The sequence below is a fragment of the Aphidius gifuensis genome, linkage group LG3, assembly GCF_014905175.1.
Source record: "Aphidius gifuensis isolate YNYX2018 linkage group LG3, ASM1490517v1, whole genome shotgun sequence".
NCBI classification, from domain to species: domain Eukaryota; kingdom Metazoa; phylum Arthropoda; class Insecta; order Hymenoptera; family Braconidae; genus Aphidius; species Aphidius gifuensis.
The window spans coordinates 26,437,201-26,450,175 of record NC_057790.1 but is presented as its reverse complement, the minus strand read 5'-3'; the positions used below and the strand labels follow the sequence as shown (position 1 = coordinate 26,450,175).

General features: G+C 25.3%; 3 protein-coding genes and 1 non-coding gene across 4 annotated transcripts; 1 reads left to right on the top strand and 3 right to left on the bottom strand.

Annotated features, from left to right (window-relative positions):
• Positions 1-326: 326 nt before the first annotated feature.
• Positions 327-398, bottom strand: Trnag-ucc. Its single transcript has one exon. It is a non-coding gene; the product is annotated as a tRNA-Gly (tRNA).
• A 550-nt stretch (positions 399-948) lies between these two features.
• On the bottom strand, positions 949-2,608 carry LOC122853360 (metacaspase-2-like). Its single transcript, XM_044153788.1, has 4 exons — positions 2,407-2,608; positions 2,252-2,304; positions 2,063-2,168; positions 949-1,980 (listed from the first exon to the last, which is right to left on the bottom strand). Exons 3-4 carry the CDS (start codon positions 2,165-2,167, stop codon positions 1,027-1,029), a joined length of 1,059 nt encoding a protein of 352 aa, XP_044009723.1. The 5' UTR covers position 2,168; positions 2,252-2,304; positions 2,407-2,608; the 3' UTR covers positions 949-1,026.
• A 53-nt stretch (positions 2,609-2,661) lies between these two features.
• LOC122853359 (probable malonyl-CoA-acyl carrier protein transacylase, mitochondrial) lies at positions 2,662-4,188 on the top strand. The gene is made up of 2 exons (XM_044153787.1): positions 2,662-3,583; positions 3,655-4,188. Exons 1-2 carry the CDS (start codon positions 2,784-2,786, stop codon positions 4,094-4,096), a joined length of 1,242 nt encoding a protein of 413 aa, XP_044009722.1. The 5' UTR covers positions 2,662-2,783; the 3' UTR covers positions 4,097-4,188.
• Positions 4,189-4,842: 654 nt separating this feature from the next.
• LOC122851122 (chaoptin-like) lies at positions 4,843-11,180 on the bottom strand. Its single transcript, XM_044150170.1, has 7 exons — positions 10,118-11,180; positions 7,431-7,997; positions 7,011-7,175; positions 6,665-6,935; positions 5,870-6,217; positions 5,579-5,800; positions 4,843-5,239 (listed from the first exon to the last, which is right to left on the bottom strand). Exons 1-7 carry the CDS (start codon positions 11,178-11,180, stop codon positions 4,843-4,845), a joined length of 3,033 nt encoding a protein of 1,010 aa, XP_044006105.1.
• Between the last annotated feature and the right edge of the window lie 1,795 nt (positions 11,181-12,975).

Here is a 12,975-nt window from a genome sequence, read left to right as displayed (position 1 = left end):
TGTGTGTGAATTTTTTTTAAATATGAATGTGTAATTTTTTTTTACCCTGGACATATGGCAAAGTGATGATACATTTAATAATTTGATGAACAAATTAATAAATTATTATAAAAATTAAAAATATTGTAGTTATTTAAAATTGGTTTTATTTATTTAAAAATAAAATAAGATAAATTATTTATAATTTTTGTGTTTATTTGTTGGTTTTTGTTATTTTTTTTTTGGACTGTTAATATTGTTTGACGTAAAAATAAATAATAATTGTTTATTAGAGCTTTTTTTATATTTAATTGTGTGGAATATAAAAAAAAAAGGCAAAAAAAATGTGCGATGGCCGGGAATCGAACCCGGATCAACTGCTTGGAAGGCAACTATGCTGACCATTACACCACCATCGCACTTGTTGGGACCTTGAGAATAATTCATAGATTTGAATCTATTTTTTAGCTAGGAAATTTTTGAATTACTTTAATTGGTAAATTAATTATTGGCAGATATCCTTAGGATATAATTTACCAGGAATAAAAAATGCGGAACGAAAATTAATAATATTAAAATGATTTTAAAGAAAAAATTAGTTTAATTTAGAAAAAGTAAGGGTAATTTTATGTCGTTTAATATAAATTTCATGTAAAAAGCAAGTGAGTGTATGACACACAGACACAGTGGTCAGTACTCAGTGAAACATAAAAAAAAAAAAAGAAGACAGAAATTGTCCAACCAAGATGGCGTCAATACGCGGGAATTTAAAAATAAAATTCAAAAATATACGTATTATTTATTAATAAATTAATTTTTCAAAAAATAGAATAAAAAATCAATTAAAGTATTTAAATTTTATTATAAAAAATATAAAATTCCAGGATAAAAAAAGAAAATTCTTTATTTACAATATTTTAGATAATCAATGTTTTATGATGATAAATCAATGTTTCATTCTCTTTTTTTTCATAAATTAATCATTGATTACAAAATAACATAATAATAAATTAAAAATATTTGGAACAAATATTCTTTATAATAGTTTTAAGAGCATAAACTGAGCCAATCAAGCTCAGTGTCATCAGTTTGATATGTTGTTAATTGTGAACATTCATTAGATATTAAATCATCAAAATTTTGAAGACCACTAAAAGTACAATCATTATTGCCATTTAAATTATTATCAGCTAAAATTTTTGAATTTTCAGATACAATATTTGAAGTATCATTTGTAATATTAGAGTCATATGCAACAATTGAATTTTCTACTGGTAAATTTGTTGATGGAATACCAATAAATGCATTTGAACCATCAATATTAAATTCATTATCAATATCATGATAAGATTCTAAATTACTATTTAATTCTAATGAAATATTATCATTATAATTAATAGTATTTTCATTGATTATATTGTCAATCTTTGGCAGTGAATTATCAATTAAATTTATATTATTCTCATGACTAATTTCAGTTGAGCTTTTAACTATGTTATTTGACTCATTTTTTTGCTTCAAAACGTACAATTTTTCACCTTTAATTTGCTTTGTAATATTTAATTTTTGACGTTTATTTGCTTTAATTTTTATGCCATTTGACTTAATTTTTTTATTCACTAACTTATTAATATTATCACAATTTTTTGACTTATTCATTTTGACAATTAAATTATCTATTTCTTTTCTAGGCACAGTTGTAGAATCATCAATGTCAAATATACTTTTATTATTGTTAAATGGTAATGATGCTTTTTTATCATGTTTACTTAATTTTTTAATATTACTCGGTTCAGCTGAATAATTTTGTGTTGTTAATAATGTCATGCTGTCAATTTCTGATGTGCTGTCTTCGTTTGGTGTTACTGGTGGTGTATAAAGTACCAGTTTATCAATTTCAACAGTATTTTTCTTTTTTTCTTTCCTCTTCTGTGGTTTAGAAATTAATTTAAAATCTCTAGGTATTATTTCTATTTTTTCATATCCAAATGGCCAAGGACACTGAAAAAAATTTAATCAATAATTACAATCAATATTACAATTGCCAAAGATGATTTTTAAAAATTAAAAAAATTAAATTTACCTTAGGTTCTGTACACATGATGATAAATTCCTTTGGATTAATTTGCATTTGTTTTATTATTTTCATTTGTCCAATTTTTTGACACAATGGACAAAACTGCTCCATTCTGTAAATTATTTAAAAAAATTATTATTTATGTCAATGATTAACCTCAAAGTTAAACGTTACAATAACGTTGTCCATACATACCTACTTTTTTTTTTTTGATGACAAATAAACAAACCGATATTTGATGTTTAACCCTAACAATAACAATAATAATTGATTTTTAAAAATTAATAATTATGGAGCACGTGTGTTATTATAAACTATTATTTATTTATTGTTTTTAAAATAATTATTACCGACACAATTGTAAACACATGGTTTCAAGTAGATGGAAGAACTAGTTGGCTATGTCAAACAAATACTATTACCTTTTGTTATTAATTAAAAATTAAATTTACCAATGCTAATAAATTAATCAACAAATTATATTAGAAAAATATTTAGCCGGTTTTTCCATAACATCCAAGGGTAGTGTAAATCAGTGTAAAGTGTCGTTAGCAAAATTTCTACAAGCCCGGCGAAAAAAAAAACAACAACAATCGAAACGTAAGGCTAGGTTATATCTATAGAAAACCACATGAGCATAAAAAAATTGTCCAATAAATAAGACAAATGAAAATAGTATTTAACAATTAAATAAATAAATCAAAAATTTACTTTTGTTAATAGAAAAATGTGGCCAAGATTAATACTGTCAAAGTCTGAAGGAGTACACTTGAGTCTCATCAATTGGAGCAGGTATGTTGTGTCAAAAAAATATTCAACTAAATTACCAGAAGAACCAACAAGTAATTCTAAAAATCCAGATGAACCACCAAGTAATTTAAAAAGCCAAGAAGAAAATAAAATAACAGATTTATTAGATAATTCAGCAAGTTATAATGAAGCAGCAGATACAAGTTGGAAAACATCACCATATCCAGATGGTGCAATATTACCAAGTGAACAACCAAAACGTCCTAGACAAGATCCACAAGAAACAAGTATTGTTTTATTTCCTGGACAAGGAACAATTAAAGTTGGACAAGTTAAAGATTATTTACATTTTCCACGTGTTACTGAATTATTTAAAGTAGCTAATGATGCATTGGGTTATGATTTGTTAGATATATGTTTAAATGGTCCACAAGAAAAGTTAAATAGATGTGAATATAATCAACCAGCAACAACAGCAATATCATTAGCAGCTATTGAAAAATTACGTGAAGAAAGACCAACATCAATTGAAGGATGTAAAACAGTTGCTGGTTATAGTATTGGTGAAATACCAGCATTAGTATTTGCTGGTGGTTTATCATTTGAAGATGGTATTAGACTTGCTGGTGTTAGAGGTGCTGCAATGCAACAAGCATGTGATTTAAATAAACAAGCAATGATATCTGTATTTATAAAAGCTGGTTCTAGCTTAAAAAAAATATGTGAACCATCAATTAAGTATGCTGAAGAATTGGGTGTTGCTGATCCAATTTGCAGGTAAAAATTTAATTATAATATTTATTAGTTGGAGAAGCTGGTATTGATTGTAATTGCTTTTATTATTACAGAGTAGCTATTTTTGTTTGTCCACAAACTAAAATAATTGCTGGACATGAAGAAGCCATTGAATACATTGAAAAAAATAGGAGAGAACTTCGTCTTATTCGTGTTAAACGTTTACCAGTATCTGGTGCATTTCATACAGCGTTAATGGAACCAGCTGTTGATACATTTAAAAAAGCACTCAGTACTGTTGAAATAAATCCACTTAGACTACAAGTTTTTTCAAATGTCAAGGGAAAACCTTATTTAACACCTGAGGAGATTAAAAAATTGTTAGTTAAACAGTTGACAAGACCAGTTAGATGGGAACAAATATTACAGCATCTTTATGCTAGACCAGATGGTGAAAATTTTCCAAGGACTTTTGATGTTGCTTCAAATGGTTCCTTAAAAGCAATGCTTACAAGGGTTAATTTAAAAGCAGCAAATTCTTGTATAACTGCATAATTATTATTTATAATTATTTTTTTAATAAGGTATGTTGAAATGTTTTTTTATAATGATTTATAAAATAAAAAATATATTTCTTATTAAAAAACTATATTTTCGTTTTTGACTTTTTTATTTTAATTTATAATTTAGTTTTTTTATTACGAAATAAAATTATTACAATTTTTTTTTATAATTATAATATTAAATTTAAAGTTTTTTCTTTTTTTTTTTTGAATTTTAAAATTACTAATTAACACTGATGTATTTACTATTTGCAATTTATTTTGAAATTTTATATTTATTCTTGATACATGATGTTTGTAAACATAAAAAAAATTAGTTAAATTATATTTGCCAAATTAAATTCAATAAGTTAAAATTAAATTTATTAAATGAAATTTTATTTTTTATTTTTTGAATTACACAAAGTGTATTATATTATTTATTTATCATCAAGGTCGAAATAATTTCATGACATTTTTATTATTACTGACAAGAATTTAAAAACAATTTTTTATAACTCATATCGCAAATATTTATATATTTATTTTAACTTCCTTTAGTTTGTCTTTTTATTTACGAAAAAACCTTGGACTTTTCATGATGGCCGATGAAAAATACTTGGAATTAAAATGGTTATTAGATTGGTATTAAGCCCATTATAAAATTTGCAAAGACAACTAAAGATGCAAAATGTAATTGTATAAAATAACATATATTTAACTTAACAAAAATTAAATTAAAAATTACAGCAAAGGTATTTATTGTAATCCATACGACGACGCTTTTCGACAAGGTGCTGGCTTATATTTTGAGCCAAATAAAATAAATTTACCATGACAATCTTTACCGTGTCTCATCCAACTGCTATACTTTCGTTGTGGTTCATCATCTGTATTTTTCGAATATTCACCGTAACGTATACGATGTCCCTTTCTAACAATTAAATCATTAATATTAGCTGGAGATCCCATTATATTTTTAGTATGAGACAATAGTGGATTCTCTTGTATATCAAATATTTTACATGTCATATTGCCAAATGTTCCTTTCGGTATTGTCACTATTTTATTGTAGCTTACATTGATGAGCGTATAATTGTTATTGATGGTCGTCAATGATCCCATATCAAAGGCAGTAATTTCATTATTATTGAGTCTAAGTATTTTTAAAACTTGGAGATGATTGAAAACATGAATGACGATACGTTTCAGTTTGTTGTATGACAAATTGATTATTTCTAAATAATCAAGTCCAATAAATGCATCAGGTTCAATTGTCGTCAAATTTGTTTTTGTTACTCGCAAAGATTGAAGACTTGGTAGACAAATGAATGATTTTTTATGTAATATAGTAAAAGGACCTTTGGTATAAGAAAGATATAAGAGAGGTGGAAGTTTTAGTGAATATTTATTATCACAAATACTGATTGACTTATTTTTGACAATGTTCAACGAAGTTAAACGCTTTAAATTCATCAAAGATTTGCCCAAGTACCGTTCAGTTATATCAACTTCAATTTTAAGACGATTCATCTTAGACAATCTGTAAAATGCACCACGTTCAAGAATAGTTGGTCCAACATTAAGTTCAAGATTTTCTAATTTTGATAATCCGTCAAATGAATTTAGAGAGAGTGCTAATCCATCTCGAATATTTTTATTGAGAATTAAACTTTTGATTGTAAATTGGCTATCAATATTTTTCCATGCATCATTTCTTATTGATGTGATATTATCAATTGATATTTCAATTTGAAAATTATTTTTTTCTTCATCAGATATTTGCAAAGTTGAATCGAAGTGATTTAGTGTAATTGATGTTGCAATTGTACCGTTCATACAAATGATCCACAAATTGTCATTACGACAAAATAATTTAACTTTAAATTTTTTCGATCCCCCAACAGAAAATAATTGACTATTATTGTATGCATATACAAGTCCTGGTTTTTCTGGATTAGATTCAAAATGTATAATATCATTATGTGAAAGATCAAGCCGATCAATTGATAAGATACCTTCAAATACTTTATCTGAAATTGTATGTAATTTGTTTTGACTTAAATCAAGAAATGATAAATGATTATTTAATTTTGTAAATGCTCCATCTTCAATAAATTCTATTGAATTTGAACTTAATATGAGGTTTTTTAAATTCTTCATTTGACCAAATACATTTTTATCAATATGTGTTAATTTAAAATTGGAATGTAAAGAAAGAATAACGAGACTGTCAAGACCATTAAATGCGTCAGAATCAAATCCTGTGATACTGGTGTTATCTATAGAAAGATACTCGAGGTTCTTTAGACATGAAAATGCATTTGATTGAACAGTTTCAAATGAACCTTCATTATAATAAAGATATTTGAATTTAAGATTATTGCTTTTTTCATAACAAATTTCATTGCAAAAAGTAAATGCATCATGATTGACAATCGTTAAAGTTATTAGATTCTTCATACCTTGCAATGAATTACAAAGAAAACTTTGTGATTCATTTACTGATAATGATAATTGTTTTAAAGTTTTTTTAATATAAAAAAATGATGTGTTTTCAATCAAAATTGGTTGTGTATACAGTTGAAGATTTTCAAGTTCTGGTAATCCTTTTAATGATTCAGCAATAAGTTGAAACGGTTTCGCAGATGATTCAATTACTAAATTTTTAATGGTTAAATTATAAAATATGTTGTCTTTAGTTAATATCATATCGCTGTCTTCAAGTATAAGTGTTTTTGTTAAAAGTCTGTAGGGCATTATTCTTTCTATAACTCTAAAAAGTACTTTATTGGTTTGACAAATATGGAAACAGAATTTTTCACTGAAATAACATGTTATACTTTCTCTTTCTGATTGAATATTGGATGTTGCATAATCAATATGATTAACATGAAAATATACTTTCGTTTTTTCATTATCAATACCCCATTTTGTTTTATCAACTGATTCTCTTATAAAATTATCATCCAACAAAAGTGTAATAATTCTTGAATTATTAAATTCGAAATTTTCAATATGCTCTAATCGATTTTTTCCAAGATCAACAATTAGGCATTTTAAATTTTTAAAGGATCCAGTTTCAAGAAAATCTAAATAATTATGACTCAAGTTTAGTAATTGACAATTTGCATTCATCGAAAAAGTAATGTTATCGACATATAATATCGAATTTTTACTCAAATCTAATATTTCCAATTCGTCTAGATTAAACGACGGAATAGAAGTTAAATAAAAATTATCTGTCAATGACAGTTTTTTTAAGTTTTTTAAAAAGTTAAATGCACCAGGCTTTATTATTTGCAAGCTTGTTTCTTTGATTGTTAATTTTGCCAGATTTTTCAAACACTCAAATGATTCTGATGATACTGATTCTATAAATCCACCCGTATACTGAAGTATTTTTATTTGAACAGGATCATTGGATGAGTCACATATGCCAATTGTATGATTATCCAACAATTCCAAACTTGTTAAATTTGGCAAATTTTTTAAAACTTGTCCAATGTCCACCAATGTTTCATTGACGTGTAATTTGAGATGTTGTAAATTAGATAATTCTTGAAAACTCTCTGACTCTAATTGAACTGGACCTGAAGTTATTTCCAACCGTTCAAGTCCTTTCAAAGCAATAGCATATGGCTCAATTATTATCGATGAATCTGCCAAATCAAGTACGAGAACTTTTGAATATGTTCGAAATTCGAGAATATCTTGATAGTCAACAAATGCATAGTTACGAATTACATCTATTGAATTATCACGATATTTAATTTGATCTCCCATCGAAGACTCATACTCTGGCTTATATTGAATGAATTTACCGTCGTCAGTTTTACAAACTGGATGAAGATGTTTCCATCGAAAACAAATTGTATTTGATAATACAATTTGTATATTAATGAAAAAAAAAGCTTTGAATATTAGCCACGAAGTTATAGATTTATTCATTTTTTTTTTCCCAATTATATTGACAATATAAACTTGAATAAATTAACAAAGATTTGCAAGTTATTTGGACTGCTGGAGATTCAACAAACGACTGACGAATTTTTATTTTAAGCTGATATATATATTCTACATAGATCCTTGGTATTTTATTATCAAATATATTATCATAAATAAACATGAACGTTTTACTGCCATTTGAAACATTTTACATTGTTTTTTCAAATAGAATTGCTTCAAGAATATTTTACGAGTTTAAAACTTTCGATAATCATATTTTTTTTAAAAAAAAACACTATGTTTAAATAAAATTGTTTTTTTTTTTTAATTCCTTGAAAATATTTGAAGGTTAAAATAATGTTTTATGATATTACATATACATATATATAAAGTCAGCTAATCTACAAAAAACCTTGAAATTTCGACGTCAGTTGGATGAGAAATATTGGAAAAACAATATTTTTACGATTTTAAAACTTTTGATACCTTATTTTAAACAATATATACCTATTTTAAAAAAATTGTTCGAAAATATTTTAAGGTCAAAATTTATTCTAACATTAATTTTTTTTTGTTTTTTTTTTCGTGTCAAATAGCTAAAATATATTTTTCTTTGAAGCTATAATCTACAAATTTTTACGATTTTAAAACTTGACAATTTATTTAAATAAAAATTCACTTTGACTATCAAAATTTAATTTTCAATTAATTTGACATTTTTTTTTTTATATGGTATAGACAAGTTGATAAAATAAAAATGAATAATTTTGACTCAATCCAAGTAAAACGTTCATGTATTATAATTAATAATTACTATTAACTTAATATACCTATATTTAAAGTATATCATTTTTTGACCTTCTTATTTAATAAAACAATAATAAATCTTTCATATATTTTTTTGTATGTATTTTGACAATTATTACCCACGTCAATTATAAGCAACCACGCGACCCAGATATAACTTTGTCGATATATAACACCATTCTTCGAATACAAGATTTAGGAATTGAAATCTTTTCCGATTCTATTTTATTTCCCGATAGATCTAGTACTCGACATTTGAGGCCAGCAAGTGTTTCTGGATGAAAGTTCTTCAATTTATTGTTACTTAAATTTAACAACAAGAAACGTTTAAACACAAAAAAATCATACACTATGAGTGCAAGAGGATCAATCTTATCAATGTGATTATTATTAAGTTCAACCACATTCAGTGTAGAAATATGATTAAAAATATCAGTTTTAATATGTGTAATTCGATTATATGTCAAATTGATGTTTTTTAGATGTGAGAGTCCATAAAATGCATTGGCTTCAATTGTCTCAAGTAATGTATCACTGATTGTAAAGTTTTTCAAATATTTCAAACAACTTAATGATTCTCTTCGTAAAATAGTTATTGAACCACTTGTATATGAAAGTGTGGTAATTTCAGGAATCCTACTGGGAGATGGTTTATTACAAATACCAACAGAGGCATTCCTAACTATTTCCAAATTTTCAAAAAAAGATAAACTTTGCAATGCTTCAATCAAGGAAAGTTTATCATCAATTACTTCGATTTTCAAATATTTTAGATCAAATAGATCATCAAAATAATAATCATCAAGTTTAAGAGGACCAATATTTAGCTCAAGATTTTCTATACCTTTTAAACGAATAAATATTTCTGGTACAAAAAAAATTTTATCATGTACATTTCGATTAATTATGAATGTTTTTAATTGAAATTTATTTGTTATATCTTCAAATGCATTTAGATCAATCGATGAAAGACTTTCATCAATATATACATCAAGTGTTAAATCAGTTACAATTTCTAATGGATTTATTCGACCAACTATATCAAATTCTCGTAGAATATTAATATCGTTATAAGTTATAAATGATAATTTACGGTTTTTTAAACAAAATATAAATGATTTTTCCATGAAACATGATAAAATTTTGTTTTTTTCATATTTTTTATGGAGATATAATTGAAGATTCATCTCAATGTGCATTATTTTATAATCTTCGAGTTCGTAATCATCAGTAGAATCTATCATATTATTTGAAAGATCAATTTGTTCAATCAATATACCACTAAACATATTATCTGTTATGGTTTTTATATTATTGAAACTCAAGTCTAACACTGATAATGTTTCAGGTCTACAGTAAATTGCATTCTTTTTTTCAGTCATACAATCGGGAAGTGAATAATCACCATCCTGTAGTCGAAATGCACCATCATATATAGATGATATTGAATTATGACTCAAAGATAATTTTCTAAGTTTTTTTAATCCGATAAATGTATTTGCTTCGATTGACGTTATTTTGTTATAGTCTAAGATGAGGGTATCAAGATTTTCAAGACCGCCAAATGCATCAGTATCAAAAGAACTGAGAAAGCCATCAGTGATGATGAGAGTATTGAGTTCTTGAAGACATTCAAATGATTTTGTTGGTATTCTTGTGAACGAGCTGATTTGGTATTGAAGATATCGAAGTTTTTTATTATTTTTATAATCATTTGTATTGGTGCAGAAATATGGTGATCCATGTTTCCTTGTTATTAGGCTTTTTAAATTTATTAAAGGCTCAATAACCTTATACAATTTTACTGTATCTGATAAGTCAAATGATATTACAAGGTGTTCTAGATTTTTCAACGTATTTATGTCAAATTCATAGAATAAAATTGGAGCAGTCATGAATATTAAATTTTTAAGTGTTGATAATCCTTCAAATATTTTTGAATCAAAAGCAAAACTGTCAGCAAATGATTTTATAATTAATGTTTCAATAAACAAATTAGAAAATGCTCGTTTTTCAATATATGATAATTGATCGTCTGAAATTTCAAGTGCTTTTGGTAATAATCTTGTTGGCATATATTTTGGTTGAACATATAAAAGTTTTCTGCAACTTTTACAAATTTCAAAAATATAGTTTTCACTTGAATAACATTTTTGATTAATGCATTCTAATCCGATATCTTCATTGACTGCAGTTTCATAAGAAATTATATTTGAGAATACTTTAGTCTGATTATTAATACCCCAGTCTTCATAATTTTCAAAATCAGGAATTAAATTTTCATTCAACAAAATCTTTTCGGCTTTTGAAAATTTAAATACATCATCGAAAATATGATTCATTTGGTTTGCAGTGATATCAATTGTTTGACAATGTTTAAAAGTGCTATATATTCGAGATCACGTAATGCATTGTAGCTTAAATTTAATAATAAACAACTACTACCGACCATTCCAATGAACGAATTTTTATCGATGTCTGTTATTGCGTTGTCACTTAAATCTAATGTAATTACCTTTGGCAGTACAGCATAATTAGATATTGGAATATATCTTAAAAACAAATTCATTGTTATTGAGAGCGATTCTAAATTATTTAAATCGTCAAATGCACCAGCTTCGATTACTGCCAACTGTGTTTTCATGATTTTTAATTGTTCAAGCTGTGTTAAACACTTGAATGAATCGGCTGATATTTTTTCAATTTCACCACCTGTATATTGAAGTTGTGATAATATTAATTCGTCATTGAATGACTCACAAATACCAATAGTTTGATTATCAAATATTTCCAAACTTTCTAAATTCGGTATATATTTCAAGGCTTGATTAAGTTTCACATTTTTTTCATTAACTTTTAATTTCAAAAATTTTAAAAAATTGAGTCCTTGAAAAATATCAAAATTCAATTCAACTCGACCTGGTGTTATTTCCAAATATTCAAGACTCGTTAATTTTGTAAAAGCATTTTTTTCAATTATCAAATTGCCGTCAGATAAACTGAGTATTAACTTTTTTGTTTTTGTCCCTGAATTACCATCGTTGAATGAATATTTTTCTATGACATTTATATCACTATCACTGATGTTTACTGTATAGATGTCTTCGTCATAATTAGCATATTCTGATCCGAAATGGATTAATTCATGAAAGTCTACTTTACACAATGGGAATGTATTCTGCATCGAAAAACAAAATGTTTCTGGTGAAACAATTTGTAAATTAATGATAAAAAATGCTGCAAATATTAGCCAAGAAGTAATAAGTTTCTTCATTTTTTTTTTTTTTTTTTTTTTTTGCTTTTTAATTTTATTGATAGCTCAATTAAATTAACACAGGTTTGCAAAACACTTTAACTGCTCAAGATTCAAGCACGGACTGACAAGCTTTTAAAGTTTTTTATTTTTTCAGGATTTTATTTAATTGTTTTGCAAATTTTACGATTTTAAAACTTTTGATAATTTATTTTTTAAAAATATACTTTTTGTAAACAAAGTTTTTAAAAAACTGTTTGAAAATATTTTAAGGTCAAGATGATAAAAAGCATTTTATTATAAAATTTTATCATACATGTACTTAAAATGATACTTCAATTTTTCGATATTTTGCAATCATAACTTTTGTTTTTTTTTTTTTGCTTTTGTGGCAAATAGGTAAAATATATTTTTCCTTGAAATTATAATTTACAAATTTTTACGAGTTTAAAACTTGACAATTTATTTAAATAAAAATTCACTTTGGTAAACAAAATCCAATGCATTCTTTCCTCAATTTATCACAACAATAAAAATATTTATTTGTTTAACATTATTCAAAATAAAAAAGTACATATTTTTTTTTTTTTATGATAATTTTAATACCGACACGAGTTTGTGATAAATTTTTACGACTCATATTTCAAGTATTATATATTGAATTTTATTTCAAGGTTCCCTTATATCCACAAATTTGAAATTAAAAAAAAACAAATTTTTTCGTTAAAATAAACAACGAAATTATTTACACGCATATTCTGTTGAACAATAAATTATTTTGACAATAATTAACAATCAATATGACTTCTTTTAAATACCCAAATAGACAATTAATTACAATTATTAATTAAAAAATTGTTATCCCTTGAAATTATACCGAAAAA

What these genes read in the sequence shown, in the direction of transcription:
- LOC122851122 (XM_044150170.1), bottom strand. Translation starts at nt 11,180, where the DNA reads ATGAATCATATTTTCGATGATGTATTTAAATTTTCAAAAGCCGAAAAG. An exon ending in AACAGATAATATGTTTAGTG is followed by an intron (nt 7,998 to 10,117) that starts GTATATTGATTG and finishes TAATATTCAAAG; the next exon opens with CTTTTTTTTTCATTAATATA. An exon ending in AATCACTTCGATTCAACTTT is followed by an intron (nt 5,801 to 5,869) that starts GCAAATATCTGA and finishes CACATCAATAAG; the next exon opens with AAATGATGCATGGAAAAATA.
- LOC122853359 (XM_044153787.1), top strand. Translation starts at nt 2,784, where the DNA reads ATGTGGCCAAGATTAATACTGTCAAAGTCTGAAGGAGTACACTTGAGT. An exon ending in GTTGCTGATCCAATTTGCAG is followed by an intron (nt 3,584 to 3,654) that starts GTAAAAATTTAA and finishes TTATTATTACAG; the next exon opens with AGTAGCTATTTTTGTTTGTC.
- LOC122853360 (XM_044153788.1), bottom strand. Translation starts at nt 2,167, where the DNA reads ATGGAGCAGTTTTGTCCATTGTGTCAAAAAATTGGACAAATGAAAATA. An exon ending in TCATGTGTACAGAACCTAAG is followed by an intron (nt 1,981 to 2,062) that starts GTAAATTTAATT and finishes AATTTTTTTCAG; the next exon opens with TGTCCTTGGCCATTTGGATA.